Source organism: Monodelphis domestica, chromosome 2 (genome assembly GCF_027887165.1).
Source record: "Monodelphis domestica isolate mMonDom1 chromosome 2, mMonDom1.pri, whole genome shotgun sequence".
Lineage (NCBI taxonomy): Eukaryota > Metazoa > Chordata > Mammalia > Didelphimorphia > Didelphidae > Monodelphis > Monodelphis domestica.
Window position 1 is genome coordinate 93,654,970 of NC_077228.1, and position 15,705 is coordinate 93,670,674.

A 15,705-nucleotide genomic window follows, 5' to 3' on the forward strand; every position below is an offset into this window, starting at 1 on the left:
AATTAATTTTCAGTTTGCCTCTTCATGGACCTTTATTAAGTATAATTTTTCACATTATAATCTGAAAATGTTGCATTTATTTTTACTGCATTTGGTTGTGATGTTTTTATGCCCTAGCAGATGATCATTCTTTGTATATGTACTATGTGCTACTGAAAAGAAGATATATTCCTTTTTTATCCCTATTCAATTTTCTCCAGATATGTACTCACTCTAATTTTTTTTTTAATTTGATTCATCTAGTTCTGATAGGAGAAGGTTGAGGTCTTGAATTAATATGGTTTCTTGTCTATTTCCTCCTTAAGCTTCTTTAGTTTCTCCTTTAAAAATCTGGATGCTATACCATTTGTTGCATATATGTCGAGTACTGATTTTCCTCATTATCTACACCAGCTTTTACCTAGATTTAATTTCCTTCCTTATATGTTTTTAATCAGATCTATTTTTGCTGAGATCAGGATTGCTACTCTATTTCTTTGTCTTAGTTGAAGCCCAATATATTTTGCTCTAGTCTCTTACCTTTACTCTTTGTATGTCTACCTGTCTCAAATGTGTTTCTTGTAAACAACATATATGGTAGGATTCTAGTTTTTCATCCATTCTGCTATCCTCTTCCATTTTATGGGTGAGTTCATCCTATTTATATTCACAGTTATGATTATCATCTGTGCATTCCCCTCCATCTTGATTTGATCTTGATCTGGCTGTTTTTCGCTTTGAACCAATTCTAATGAGAGTATGGTTTAATTAAGTATTACTCATCACTGCCCTTTTCTTCCCTTCTGTTGTATTAGTTCTTTATCCACTTATGGGATATAACTTTTTGTTTTATTGTTTCTTAATGTTTCATGAAGTCATTTGATTCTATTTGCCTAATTCTAATTTTTAAGGACTGAATTTCTTTCCTGATCATCTGATCCTCCTTTTCCATTTGTTCCATTCTTCTTTTCATGTCTTTTCTTCATATGATTTTTTTGCCCCTTTTTTCCAGTAGGTCAATTCTGGTTTTTTAGGAACTCTTCTCTTCATTTGTTTTTTGTGCCTTTTCCAGTTGACTAATTTTACTTTTTAAGCTGTTGTTTTCTTTTTGCCTTTTTAAAAACCTTTTTAGTTTGATTTCTGAATTCCTTTTTGATTTCTTCCAGAGTATGAACCCAATTTCCTTTTTTTGTTTTTTTTTGTTTGTTTTTGTTTTTTTAGGTTTTCCTTATACTTTCTTGTATCCTGTCATCCTCTGTTTCTTCTGCTCTTGTGTCTTTTTTCCTTGTAGAAATTTTTGATAGCTTCTTTTTCTGTTGGTTACTCATTTTCATAGCCTTTAATTTTGCTTCATTTACTTATTTGTTTGTTTTTTCATTCATTAGTTTGTTAATTCATTTATTCATTTATTTTGCCTGTAGGCTATAAGGTCTCTCCTCTGTTGGTTTATTAGGTTAGGCCAGTTGAGCTAATGTTCCCTGGTGCTAAATCTTGACTGAAGCAGGCTTATTGATTCTCTCTCTGCTGCTTTACTGGATTAGGCAGGATGAGCTAATCTTTCATGCCAGTGAGGCCGGAAGATGCCCAGCCAGATAGGCCTTTGGTCCTCCCTTCCACCTGTTGCACTGGCTCAGGACCTCAAGGATTGTGTCTGAGGTGCATTTCTATTGGAAAAGCCCCCATCCCAGGGTTCCAAAGTTAGCCTATACATAATCATAAATCCCAGTGCTATAGGTAGGGAGTGGGAGGTCTGTGTAGATTTGTTTTAGGCTCTTCCCCCCCATCAACTCTTTCTGCCTACCTTTTAAGCTTTGTTCAGAGGGAGAGGCCTGTGACTCCATCTTGATGTTTGGTTTTGGTTCCTATCTTTTTGAGGTGCTTTTTAAAGATTGATATGGCAGGTCAGAATAGTTTCAGCTTTTGCTGCTACTAAGCCAGCATCTTGATTCTGCACTGTTATAAGATTTTTTTTTCTTTCACTCCCTCCATGAATATTTTCCTGATTTCCCTAGCTTAGAAACCTCTTCCTCAGAAATTTCTAGAGCTCTTTGTGTGATAATCACCCTTCTTCCATACTCTACTTTTTAAAATTGTTTTATATTGTCTTCCTTATCTAACCATTTCCTCCTCCAGTAGAATGTAAACTATTTAAAGGCAGCAAGCATTTTCATTTCTTTTTATATCCATAGTACCTCAATGTAGAAAGGAAACAAGAAAGAACAAGTTCTGAACTTTCTGCCACTGTGTTGGAATAAGCAACAGTGGGAATATCAAGAGAGAAGAAATTGTCAAGACTGACAGTTGTTGGGAGAAGGGGCAACTGGGAGTGGCAGTTGGGTCTTGTGACTAGCACTTCCTTCCTGCGGGGCTTGACTTCCTTTCTGGTATTGGAGGTGGAAAATTGTTGGCTTCTCAGTCTGGATTAGGAGAGCTTCTACTTGGTTCAATCCGAACATTTAGGCCCAACCAGCTCTGAAGGCCAGACTTTCTTGTTGCTTTCTGTCTACTGCTAAGATTCTGAAGTTGACAAAACTAGTGCAGAGGATGGGAGTGGGAGAAACCCTCCACTAGCCTGTGAGGCCTGGCATTAGCTCTAAAGCTGAGGAGGCTCCAACCTTATTTAGGGACATCACTTGCTCCTCATTCCTGATATTTCTAAAATCCAAACTGGTTATTAAACTTTATCTTATTTGAATTCACAGTCAGATAAGTGGACTATCTTTTCTGGGGCAAAGAGGGAGCTGAACATCAGTTCAGTCATTCAATGACAAAGAGTCCTTATCGGACCCCTGCTGCTGCCTCTCAGCAGGGGACATCACTCTCCTTTGCCTCACCAGCATCAATATTCCTTCTCTCCCCTCAACTCTTCCATACCCTGATAAAAACCTTCCTTATCCCCTGTTCTTTCACTCTTCAAAGTCTTTTCTCCAGTAAATATAACATCACTCATAAAATAATAGATTTAGAACTGAGGTTTAGAGGTTATCTAGTCTAACTAATGTCTTTATTTTAAAAATAATAAAAATGAGCCTGAAAGAGATTAAGTGATTTATTGCAAGTTATTAAGGTCCTGAAAGTTCTAAGTGGAGGAGCCAAGATTTTTTCATAGGTCTTTTACTTGAAACTTTTAACTCTTTCCATTGTACAATGCTTCCATTGAATAAATATTTATTGAGTTGACATGAATCTATGAATTTCTTTATAAGCAAAATGTAATTTCTTATATTTTTGTTGAGAATATGTGAGAGTATAGTTTAATACAAAAAAGCACAAAATGAATATGTTTTTTTAAATTTTATAGTATTTTATTTGATCATTTCCATGCATTATTCATTAAAGACAAAGATAATATTCTTTTCCTCCCCCCACCCCCCATAGCCGATGCGTGATTCCACTGGGTATCACATGTGTTCTTGATTCAAACCTATTGCCATGTTGTTAATATTTGCATTAGAGTGTTCATTTAGAGTCTCTCCTCTGTCATGTCCCCTCAACCTCTGTAGTCAGGCAGTTGCTTTTTCTCAGTGTTTCTACTCCCACAGTTTGTCCTCTGCTTATGGATAGTGTTTTTTCTCCTAGATCCCTGCAGATTGTTCAGGGACATTACACTAATGGAGAAGTCCATTACGTTCGATTATACCACAGTGTGTTTGTCTCTGTGTACAATGTTTTCCTGGTTCTGCTCCTCTCGGTCTGCATCACTTCCTGGAGGTCGTTCCAGTCTCCGTGGAATTCCTCCACTTTATTATTCCTTTTTGCACAATAATATTCCATCACCAACATATACCACAGTTTGTTCAGCCATTCCCCAATTGATGGGCATCCCCTCGTTTTCCAGTTTTGGGCCACCACAAAGAGCGCAGCTATGAATATTTTTGTACAAGTCTTTTTGTCCATTATCTCTTTGGGGTACAGACCCAGCAGTGCTACGGCTGGATCAAAGGGTAGACATTCTTTTATCTCCCTTTGTGCATAGTTCCAAATTGTCCTCCAGAATGGTTGGATCAGTTCACAACTCCACCAGCAATGAATTAATGTCCCTACTTTGCCACATCCCCTCTAGCATTCATTACTTTCCATAGCTGTCATGTTAGCCAATCTGCTAGGTGTGAGGTGATACCTCAGAGTTGTTTTGATTTGCATCTCTCTGAGTATAAGAGATTTAGAACACTTCTTAATGTGCTTATTAATAGTTTTGATTTCTTTATCTGAAAACTGCCTATCCATGTCCCTTGCCCATTTATCAATTGGGGAATGGCTTGATTTTTTGAGTAATTAAACCTTTGTCAGAGGTTTTTATGAAGATTTTTTTCCCAATATGTTGTTTTCCTTCTGATTTTAGTTTCATTGGTTTTGTTTGTACAAAAGCTTTTTAATTTGATGTAGTCAAAATTATTTATTTTACATTTTGTGATTCTTTCTATGTCTTGCTTGGTTTTAAAGTTTTTCCCCTCCCAAAGGTCAGACATGTATACTATGCTGTGTTTACCCCATTTACTTATGGTTTCCTTCTTTATGTTTAAGTCTTTCACCCATTTTGAATTTATCTTGGTGTAGGGTGTGAGGTGTGGATCAATTCCTAATCTCTCCCACACTGTCTTGCAATTTTCCCAGCAGTTTTTTATTGAATAGTGGAGTTTTGTCCCAAAAGCTGGGATCTTTGGGTTTATCGTATACTGTCTTGCTGAGGTCGCTTGCCCCCAGTCTATTCCACTGATCCTCCTTTCTGTCTCTTAGCCAGTACCAAATTGTTTTGATGACTGCTGCTTTGTAATATACTTTGAGGTCTGGGACTGCAAGGCCCCTCTCATTTGTTTTTTTTTCCCATTATTTCCCTGGATATCCTTGATCTTTTGTTATTCCAAATGAATTTTGTTATGGTTTTTTCTAAATCAGGAAAGAAATTTTTTGGGAGTTCCATGGGTATAGCACTAAATAGATAAATAAGTTTGGGTAGGATGGTCATTTTTATTATATTGGCTCGTCCTATCCATGAGCAGTTAATGTTTTTCCAATTGCTCAAGTCTAGTTTTAGTTGTGTGGAGAGTGTTTTGTAGTTGTGTTCATATAGTTCCTGTGTTTGTCTCGGGAGATAGATTCCTAGGTATTTTATTTTGTCTAAGGTGATTTTGAATGGGATTTCTCTTTCTAGTTTTTGCTGCTGAGCTGTGTTGGACATATATAGAAAAACTGATGACTTATGTAGGTTTATTTTGTATCCTGCAACTTTGCTAAAGTTGTTGATTATTTCAATTAGCTTTTTGGTTGAATCTCTAGGATTCTTTAAGTAGACCATCATGTCATCTGCAAAGAGTGATAACTTGGTCTCCGCCTTGCCTATTTTGATGCCTTCAATTTCTTTTTCTTCTCTAATTGCTACTGCTAGTGTTTCTAGTACAATGTCAAATAGTAGAGGTGATAATGGGCATCCTTGTTTCACTCCTGATCTTAATGGGAATGCATCTAGTTTATCCCCATTGCAGATGATATTAGCTGATGGTTTTAGATATATACTGTTTATTATTTTTTAGGAACAACCCTTCTATTCCTATGCTTTCTAGTGTTTTTAATAGGAATGGGTGTTGTATTTTATCAAAGGCTTTTTCTGCATCTATTGAGTTAATCATGTGGTTCTTGTTGGTTTGCTTGTTGATGTGGTCAATTATGTGGATGGTTTTCCTAATGTTGAACCAGCCCTGCATCCCTGGTATAAATCCTACTTGATCATGGTGGATGACCTTTCTAATCACTTGCTGGAGTCTTTTTGCTAGTATCCTATTTAAGATTTTTGCATCTATATTCATTAGGGAGATTGGTCTATAGTTTTCTTTCTCTGTTTTTGAGCTGCCTGGTTTTGGAATCACTACCATGTTTGTGTCATAAAAGGAGTTTGGTAGAACTCCCTCTTTGCTTATTATGTCAAATAGTTTGTATAGTATTGGGATTAACTGTTCTCTGAATGTTTGATAGAATTCACTGGTGAATCCATCAGGCCCTGGGGACTTTTTCTTAGGAAGTTCTTTGATGGCTTGTTGGATTTCATTTTCTGATATGGGATTATTTAAGAATTCTATTTCCTCTTCTGTTAGTCTAGGCAGTTTGTATTTTTGTATATATGCATCCATATCACTTAAATTGGTATATTTATTGCCATATAATTGGGCAAAGTAATTTTTAATGATTGCCTTAATTTCCTCTTCATCAGAGTTGATGTCCCCCTTTTCATCTTTGATGCTGTTAATTTGCTTTTCTTCCTTTTTTTAATTATATTGACCAGTACTTTGTCTATTTTGTTTGTTTTTTCAAAGTACCAGCTTCTTGTCATATTTATTAAGTCAATAGTTCTATCACTTTCGATTTTAATTTTTAGGATATCTAGTTTGATTTTCTGCCGGGGGGTTATAATTTCATCACTTTCGAGTATTTTAATTTGCATTTTCAATTGATTGATCTCTGCTCTCCCTAGTTTGTTCATTTATGCACTCAGGGATATGAATTTACCTCTGATTACTGCTTTGGCTGCATCCCAAAAGGTTTGAAAGGATGTCTCTCCATTGTTATTTTCCTTGATGAAATTATTAATTGTTTCTATAATTTCTTCTCTAACTTAACGATTTTGGAGTATCATATTGTTTAGTTTCCAATTAAGTTTTTATTTGGTTTTCCATGTACCATTACTGATCGTTATTTTTATTGCCTTGTGGTCTGAAAAGGCTGCATTTATTATTTCTGTTTTTCTGCATTTGTGTGCCATGTTTCTGTGACCTAATGTATGGTCAGTCTTTGTGAATGTGTCATGTGGTGCTGAGAAGAAGGTGTATTCCTTTTTATCCCTATTTATTTTTCTCCATATGTCTATTCTAATTTTTCTAAGATTTCATTCACTTCTTTTACCTCTTTCTTATTTATTTTTTGATTTGATTTATCTAAATTTGATAATGGTTGGTTCACGTCTCCCACTAATATGGTTTTACTGTCTATTTCTTCCTTCAATTCTCCCAGTTTCTCCATTAGAAATTTGGGTGCTATATTATTTGGTGCATACATGTTGATTAGTGATATTTCCTCATTATCTAACGTCCCTTTTAACAAAATATAATTACCTTCCCTATCTCTTTTGATCAGGTTTATTTTTGCTTTGGCTTTATCAGATATCATGATTGCCACTCCTGCCTTCTGTCAGTTGAGGCCCAGAAGGTCTTACTCCATCCTTTAATTCTGACCTTGTGGGTGTCAACTCGCCTCATGTGTGTTTCTTGAAGACAACATATGGTAGGGTTTTGGATTCTAATCCATTCCTCTATTCGTCTACTTTTTATGGGTGAGTTCATCCCATTCACGTTCAACGTCATGAGACTGTCACTTGTGGACTCCCTGGCATTTTGATATCCTTCCCTAATTCTAACCTTTCTTCTTCAGGTCTAACTTTTAGTCCAGTGATTTACTTTAAATCAGTCCCCCTTGTATTTCCCTTTCTACCCCCCACCCTTTTTATTCCCTCCCTTATTTTCTCCTGTAGTCTTTTTAAAATCTCCCCCCCCCTCCCTTGTACTGCTTCCCTCCCCACCAGTCTGTTTTTTACCCTTCTACTCCCCTATAGGGCGCAAATCTATTCTCTTCCGCAATGGATTGGATTGTTCTTCCCTCTTTGGGTCAGTTTCAAAGTACGTAAGGGTTAAGTATTTCATATCTCCAACCTCTTTACCCTTCCAGTATATCGATGTTCTCCCCCCTCTCACCATGAGCTTCTTTGTGACATATAAATTTACCCCCATTTGTTTCTTTTCCCATTTCTTTTAGTCATAACCTCTTTTCTTTTTTAGCTTTAGTCATGTGTGTGTGTGTGTGTGTGTGTGTGTGTGTGTGTGTATACACACACACATGTATATGTATTTATACATTCATATATCTATATACCTATTTATGTCTTGTCCTTTCATCCTATACAGTTTGTCACTGTTCCCTCTAAGTGTAGTTCTTCTAGCTGCTTAGGTGATAGCAACAGTTTTTAAGAGTTGCCAATGACCTCTTTTCTTATAGGGATACATATCATTTTAACTTATTGAGTCTCTTAAAAAAACTTTTTTGTTGTTGTTGTTTTTCCCCTCTTTTTTAATTACCTTTTGATGATTCTCTTGAGTTCTGTGATTGGACTTCAGATTTTCTGTTCAAGTCTGGTCTTTTATTTATGAATGCTTGGAACTCTTCTGTTGTGTTAAATGACTATACTTTCCCCTGTGAGAATATAGTCAGTTTTGATGGGTATTTTATTCTTGGCTGTAGGCCTAGTTCCCTTGCTTTCCGGAATATCGTATTCTATGCCTTTCGGTCCTTCAGTGTGGATGCAGACAGATCCTGTGTTATCCTCACCATGTTTCCATGGTATCTGAATGGCTTCTTCTTGGCAGCTTTTAATACCTGTTCTTTAATCTGATTGTTTTTGAATTTGTCTATAACATTTCTTGGTGTTGTCAGTTGGGGATTAAATACAGGGGGTGATCTGTGGATTCTTTCAATCTCCACTTTCCCTTCTTGTTCTAGGATCTCGGGACAGTTTTCCTGGATAATTTCCTCTAGTATTATGTCCAGGCTTTTTCTTTTGTCATGGTCTTCTGGTAGTCCAATTATTCTTAAATTGTCTCTTCTTGAAGGATTTTCTAAATCGTCTGTTTTGTGAATGAGATGCTTCACATTTTCCTCAAATTTTTAATTCTTTTTGTTTTGTGTCCTGTTGCCTTGTGAGGTCACTTCATTCTAGTTGTTTTACTCTGGTTCTTAAAGATTGGATTTCATCTCTGGCTTTTTGGTCGTCTTTTTCCTTCTGGTCTGATTTTCTTTGAAGATCATCTTTCATCCTCTTTATCTCGTCTTTCATCTCCTTTGCCTCATTTTCCAGCTGGATGATTTTGGCTTTCAGGACACAATTTTCTTGTTTTAGCTCAAGTGCCTCTGTTTCCAGATAACTTATCTTAATTTTTCAGTTCTTTTCCCAGTTGTCTTAAGCCTCTCTTAGTTGTGCTTTGAGTTCTTCCACAGCCTGTTTCCAATTCGCTGGCATTTCTGGTTTATCGTTTGCTGATCTCTCCCCCTCTGTTCCATCTGGTGAGTAGTAGCTGTCTATTGTAGTTTCTTTCTTCTGTTTCTGTTGTTTGTTCAAATTCACCCCTTCTTTCCTCCCTGTATTTGTCTGTGCTCTTGTTCCTCTCATTTTTTGGGGGGACTTCTATCAGTCTCCCCTCTTGGAGCTTTAACAGAGGATCTCTGGGGGAGGGTTGTTGGGGGTTTGAGCTTTCCTCTTTTCTGGAGGCTTTTGATTGGCTTAAAGTCCAGCAGCCAATGAGGATGGATGGGGAGCCTGGGCTTCCCTGTGTTCTGGAGACTTTTGATGGGTTTGAGTTCAGCTTAGTTGGGCTGGGTTTACTTTGAGTTTTGAACTTCCTGAACGGCTGGAGCAGATATGGAGGATCTCCAAAGCTCTGGCCAGGCTGCCAGGTCTATGCTCCTTCTAGGCTGCCATCTTGACTTTGCTCTAGGTTTCTGTTTTTTCAGAAGACCCTGCTCTCTAAGGGGGGAGGGGTAGTGGCTTGCCTGGACTCTGAGGGCTCCTGATGGGATTAGGTTCAGGTGGTGTGAGCAGAATGATCCCGGAGCCAAAAAAAGGAAGAAAAAAAAAGCAGCAACCTCTTCTTCCACAGTCTGTGTTGAATGCCCGGAAACTGGCCCAGGTTACTTTCAAGGAAAGCTCTTTGGAGCAACCCCTTTGCCAGCCCTGAGTTTTCTGTCCTTTCAGTAGCTCTGAGGGCTCCTGATGGGATTGGGTTCAGCTGGTGCCCTAAAGGTGGGACCTCCCTTGAGGCTCAGATGGAAGGACCCATCCAGGGGGCTACAGGCTTCCCCCTTCTCTCGATGTTTCCCTGCCATCTGTGTTGGGGGCCCCGGAGCCTGGCTCAGGTTGCTTTCAAGGTGAGTCCTCAGAGCCCTGAGGTTCCTCCTGCTGCCGTGGGCTCAGCACTCTGGGTTGGGGGGGGGGGGGATGGGTCCTGGGACCTTCTTTCTGTCTACCCCTTAGATCCGAGTGATCTAGGGTTCTGGCTTTTGGGGTGTGGTACCTTTTGATCCAGGTCCAGGAGGAGGTTTCCCCAGGTCTATCCTGTTGTTCAGCTTGAATTTCGGTGGCCTAGTAGCACTCTGTTTGCGATTGGTAAGGAAGGGTTTCTGAGGTCTGAACTCTCGCTGCTTCTATGCCGCCATCTTGACTGGAAGTCTATCTCTCAAAATGAATATTTTTAAATGCTTCAGATATAGTGGTGCTTTTGTGGATGGATTATTGAAATATGTTGAGTACTTTATAAATACTGTCTTATTTGAACCTGCAAAGAAGGTGCTGTTATTAGCCCCATTTTATAGTTCGGGGGGAAAAAAACAGAGGCAAATGGGGGGTTAAACTTGCTTCAGGGTCTCATAACTAGCATCTGAGATTAAAGTTGAACTTAAGTCTTCCTGATTCTAGGCCCAGCACTCTATCTACATATCACTGTTCTTTTACAAATTAGCACATAGTCTTCAAGTAACTGCTCTGTCATCATCATCATCTTCTTCTTCTTCATCATCATCTTCATCTTTTGTCTTCTTCGTCGTCAACATCATCATCATCATCATCATCAAACAATAATGGTGTATAACAGAGCTAGTCTTAGCATTCTGGAAAATCTGGGCTGATTTTTTTTTTTTTGGCCACCACCATATACCAGCTCTTAGACTATGAGCAAGTGACATAACTTCTAAGTTCTTCTGGCCACTCTTGGGTGTAAATTGCAGTTTGCTGATCCATGTTGATGGAAGGACTTTTATTATACTTACCATTCCATTTCTCCATTGAAGCCACAAATCTGAATCCACAGTATAAACTGTAGTCATTATGGAATGCTTTATGTTGTGTTTTTTACATCAAAATGAGAATTATCAAAGGTATTGCTAAGGCTATTCTTGAAATATCTTTCCATTAGCATGTTCTCAGATTCCAGGCAATTTATTATTCTTGTATAATTTTCTAATCCTTTGAAATCTGCTATGAGTAGAAATTTTACTTCTGTTATAATGCAAGTTTTAATATCTTCAGTTATAAAATACTTATTTCAGTAGTTAATTAATTTTAAATGACATAATAAAAGAGACATCTCAGCTATAAATATTGGTCATGCTACTTTTTTTCCTTTTGGTCTTTTTCATATGAGGTAACTTTTTTAGAAAATGAATTTAAAAATATACAATATGCCATAGTTATGTTTTGAATCCACATCATTTCCAGATTAGTTGCCATATTAATGCCATCATTTCATTCACTTTCCTTCTTTTGTATTTTAAATTGTAAAGTGTCATGAAAATTTGATTTTATCACACATAGACAGAATTGTAATTTTTCCCTTTTGTTCTGACTCCGATGATTAAAAAAAAGGTATTTGTTTTGCCTGAAATAGCAATCAAAACTTCTTCTGAACCATAACTATAATGCATACATAGAAGAATTACTGAATTTTATGTACTGTCTGGTCTATTTCTCTTATTACATAAATGAATTGTTGTTTTTATCTCATGTGTAGAATGCCATAATTTTTCTTGGAGTCTAATCTTTATTTTCTTTACCTTGTAGTTAAAGCCTTTCATCTAAAGTATGATGAAGTACGCCTAGATCCAAATGTACAGAAATGGGATGTAACAGTATTAGAATTAAGCTACCACAAACGTCATTTGGACAGACCAGTGTTTTTGCGTTTTTGGGAAACATTGGACAGGTAAATCTAAATAATAAAACTAAAGATGTATTACTCTTTAATTGTCAAACTTATTTGTTTTCCCACTTACATTGTAAACTTGAAAGTAGGGATATGTGTGAGAGAGAGAGAGAGAGAGAGAGAGAGAGAGAGAGAGAGAGAGAGAGAGAATGTATATGTGTATGTTTAAAATTCCTATGTATTTTATACATAAAATAGTTTTTTTAAACCTTAACCTTAGTAACAACTGTAAGATAGAAAGGTAGGGGCTAGGCAAAGTGGGAAAAGTGCTTGCCCAAGGTCATACAGCTAGGAAGTGGCAGAATTTAGATTTGAACTCAAGTCATCTTGATTCTGGCCTGGGTGGCACACCCTGACCCCTTTACCTTTCTTCTCTCCCTTCCTCTCTCATTATTATTCTAAAATCCAGCACCCCTACACATTGCTTAATATGTATACCTTTCTAGTTCAAAATTTTTGGCTACTTGCATTTCATATTTACTCATAGATCTACGCTGGAAAATACCTCAGAGGTCATCTAGCCCCTTTTATGGATAGGAAACTCAGGTCAGTAAGATAAAATTGCTTGACCAAGGTCACATAGGCAGTTAATGGCAAGGGAAAGACTTGAACTCATTTCCTTTGCCTTCCTACTATACTGATTTACAGTGATTTAATGTAATACTTTTTGTTTTTATTTATTTTACAGGTACATGGTGAAGCATAAATCCCATTTGAGATTCTGAATTACTTGGCTACCATTTCCCCTCCTAAAAATTTGGATTACGAAGCATGAAACTGCTCCAATGTGGGGACTGAAGCTCTTGATTTATGAATTTGTCAAGAACTTTACAAATGAAGGTCACAAATGAATCTTTTTTCTAAGACCTTATTTGATGCTTCATGCTTTGACAGGATGATATCTGTCATCATTATAAGCAAAAGTTTTTTGCTTACAAGTATTTTTTTAATAATAATAATAATATTAGCCTTCTAGTCTGTAATGGAAATTGTATATTTTGATAGAGGTTTTCTCCATTGGTTTAAATTAGCATCACTTAAAAAGTTTTGTTCCTCCTTAGAAGATAAATACAGATTACACGTGTGTATATATAGATGTAATGAGGCTCTTAGCCACTTTGCTTCCAATTTTCTGATTTTTTTCATTGCTCCATTGTTTTACTTTTGGAAAATACTATGTTGTGAATGATATTAAATTTTAGTCTTAGAATTTGAAAAACTAAGCAAAATGAATTGACTATTTTGAGTGAATCAAAATGTCAACCTGTATGTGTACTATATATTCTGTCAAGTCTTTGTTTAAAGAGGGATAATGAAAAATCAAGAACCACCCTTTGGCTGTGGCTGTACTGTTCAATCTAAGAAATCTTTATTATGGAAACATTTAATGAATGTTTGTTCTTCCCACTGATTTCAGTGATTTAAAACTTAGAATGTTTATTGAAGCATATACTGGAATACCTTTCCAAATGGAAGTCCAAACCTAGAGATTAAATAGGTTGTAATACATTTTATTTTGAGAGCCAGAGTGTAATTTTCAGAAGTGGAATATTCATTCATTGTATTAGTCATAGAAACATAAAATGCTTAGCCTTCATTATTTTCATTCTTTTTGGTGGCAAAGAGATTTTAAGCCATTCTTTCTTTATATCTTGGTCTTGGATTTCCTATCCCATGCTATCCACTAGTATTGATAAAAATTTCCCGTGCACCAAAGAACATTTATTTCCTTTAAAATTATGAACACAACACAAGTATAAAAGAACACCTGTATATCTATGTGTTCCCTTTCTATTATATAAAATAGGTATAAATCCTCTTTTTTAACTTTCTGGAAAGGGTATACCCATTTCCTATTTCTCCACTTTAAATAAAGATTTAGACTGTTGTATCTGAGGTGTCCAACCAGGTAATATTTTTCACTCCTCGTTTCCTCTTTCATTAATTCAGAGTATCAGGATCCTCTCAGGAGTTTTCATAAGTTGAGTAATTAATAATCATTCTGTTTTACATTATTTTCTCCAACCACCTCTTTTGGGTAGCATGGCTCTTATAAAATGAAATGCACTTTCATCTGTGCTATACTGGCATTGCTTAGGACTCATGTTGAAATTTAAACATAGTACAGAATTGGGAAATTTTTTTAATCACAGAAATTCTATAGTAGTAGTGAAGAAAAAAAAGAATGTTTGCTGTGTAGAAGTCTCAAACTCTAGAAAAAAATTTCTGGTTGAATTTTGTATTACAGGGTTTTTCTATTTTTGAAAAATTGGGACAATCCTCTCTCCTCTAACTCTCTCTCCCCAGGTAGATATTTGAGTTTTCCATGGCACAATTACTCAGCAGTGTTGATTTGTTTTCTGAGTCTTAAGGCATAATTATGTATTTTGTAAAAATCTTGTCATGATAAAATGCTGTGGTCCTGGGTTACAAACTGTAATGATAAAGAACCATTAGTTATCCTTGTTAAGACTACTATATGTAGGTACCAACTACCTTTTCCATAAATACTTTAAATATGTATACCTATAGATGTGTTATCAATTTCAATTTTTGCAACTATGAAAACACACACTTTCATCAGGATTTATTTTCCCTTTAATTTGCCTTATATCTATATGCGCACAGACTCAAATACTGTAAGAAATATTAGAGAAAATGGAAATACTCTGTAGTTTGTGTGGACTTGTATGGTTTTTGTTTTGAAGTTGAGTACCTGATTTCCATCTTAGAGCAATGAACTTTGTGTGGGAAGCAGACATATCTGGCAATCGCTATTCATTCACACATGAAAAGTCATTATGAGTCTTACAGCAGCACATAGCACAGTGCCTTGCACATAGTAAGCTCTCAGTAAATATTTGTTGCATGAATGAATGATGCACTTTGATTGCAGTCTCATGTGTTACTTTGATTATACAACTAGTTGCTATTGGCATACAAAAACATAATTTTACAGGGAATGAAGATGCATAAACAAAATTTTAAAAAGCAGAATTATGAATTTAATGCATAAACATGACTATAAGATTAGTTACTATGATTAGAGATACTTTTTCAGCCTCTGTAAAGAGAAAATTGAATTTCAAAAATTGAATTTCATTTGTGCAGGACACACTCCTGAATTTGGTGGTTTTAAGAAATTTATTTTCAAATGTAAATTGACATTGAAAACTTACAAATATTAGTTTTGATATTATGTTTCTTTTTTTTTCCTATTGGTTGCCATTTGCCCTGATCACTTGGTGGTAGTGTGGGCAGTGGTCTTTTCAGCGTCCCATTAATGACAAATTAAGATGTCAATACTTATTTAATGTAGAAGGAAGAATTTTACTGTTTAATATTTAAACAATGTTTAATATATGTTTCATTTTTAATTAGTATTAAAGCTTATAGTTTGTTTCCCTTGTTTCATATCAAATGTTAACTTTAAAAGACAAGGCAATGTTTCATTAATCCTAGAGTAATGGGTTGGGGGAATGATAGAGGAGGAAGAGGAATTATATTTTTAAAAGGAAACATTTCTTGAATATTTAAGGTGGAAAGAAGTACAACCATTTCTTATCTGCCATGCAGAATAAAACAGAAGCACTTCACTTTTGAAAATTAACGGGTCATTTTTTAATGAATCTGTACACTAAAAATTAAATCCTCCACTTAAGTAGGATTGATAATCTAGTAGTCAATTGCAGGAAATATTTTTCCTAAATAAAATTCTTTTGTGACTCACAATTGAGTTTGAGCTACAAGCTTCTTCTTTTTTTTTTTTTAAGGGTGGGAATAATAAGAGGTTCATTTTTTCTTGCTTTTTTAAAATTTTTTTATTAACCTATATTCTTATCATTACCTAAAGGCAATATGTTGATATACTATAGATGTTTCTAATGAGGCTCATTAATGGTTAAAGCTTAATGTAATATTTCTGTTGGATAAA

General features: G+C 35.9%; 1 protein-coding gene across 1 annotated transcript in view; it reads left to right on the forward strand.

The window, feature by feature from the left end:
- The window catches only part of CDC73 (cell division cycle 73), a 174,205-nt gene extending 158,702 nt beyond the window's left edge, over nt 1-15,503 (forward strand). The window contains exons 16-17 of the mRNA XM_001367480.4: nt 11,630-11,771; nt 12,460-15,503. Coding sequence (XP_001367517.1) covers nt 11,630-11,771; nt 12,460-12,496 — 179 coding nt within the window. The 3' untranslated portion in view covers nt 12,497-15,503. The remainder of the gene's footprint in view (nt 1-11,629; nt 11,772-12,459) is intronic.
- The last annotated feature ends 202 nt before the right edge of the window (nt 15,504-15,705 follow it).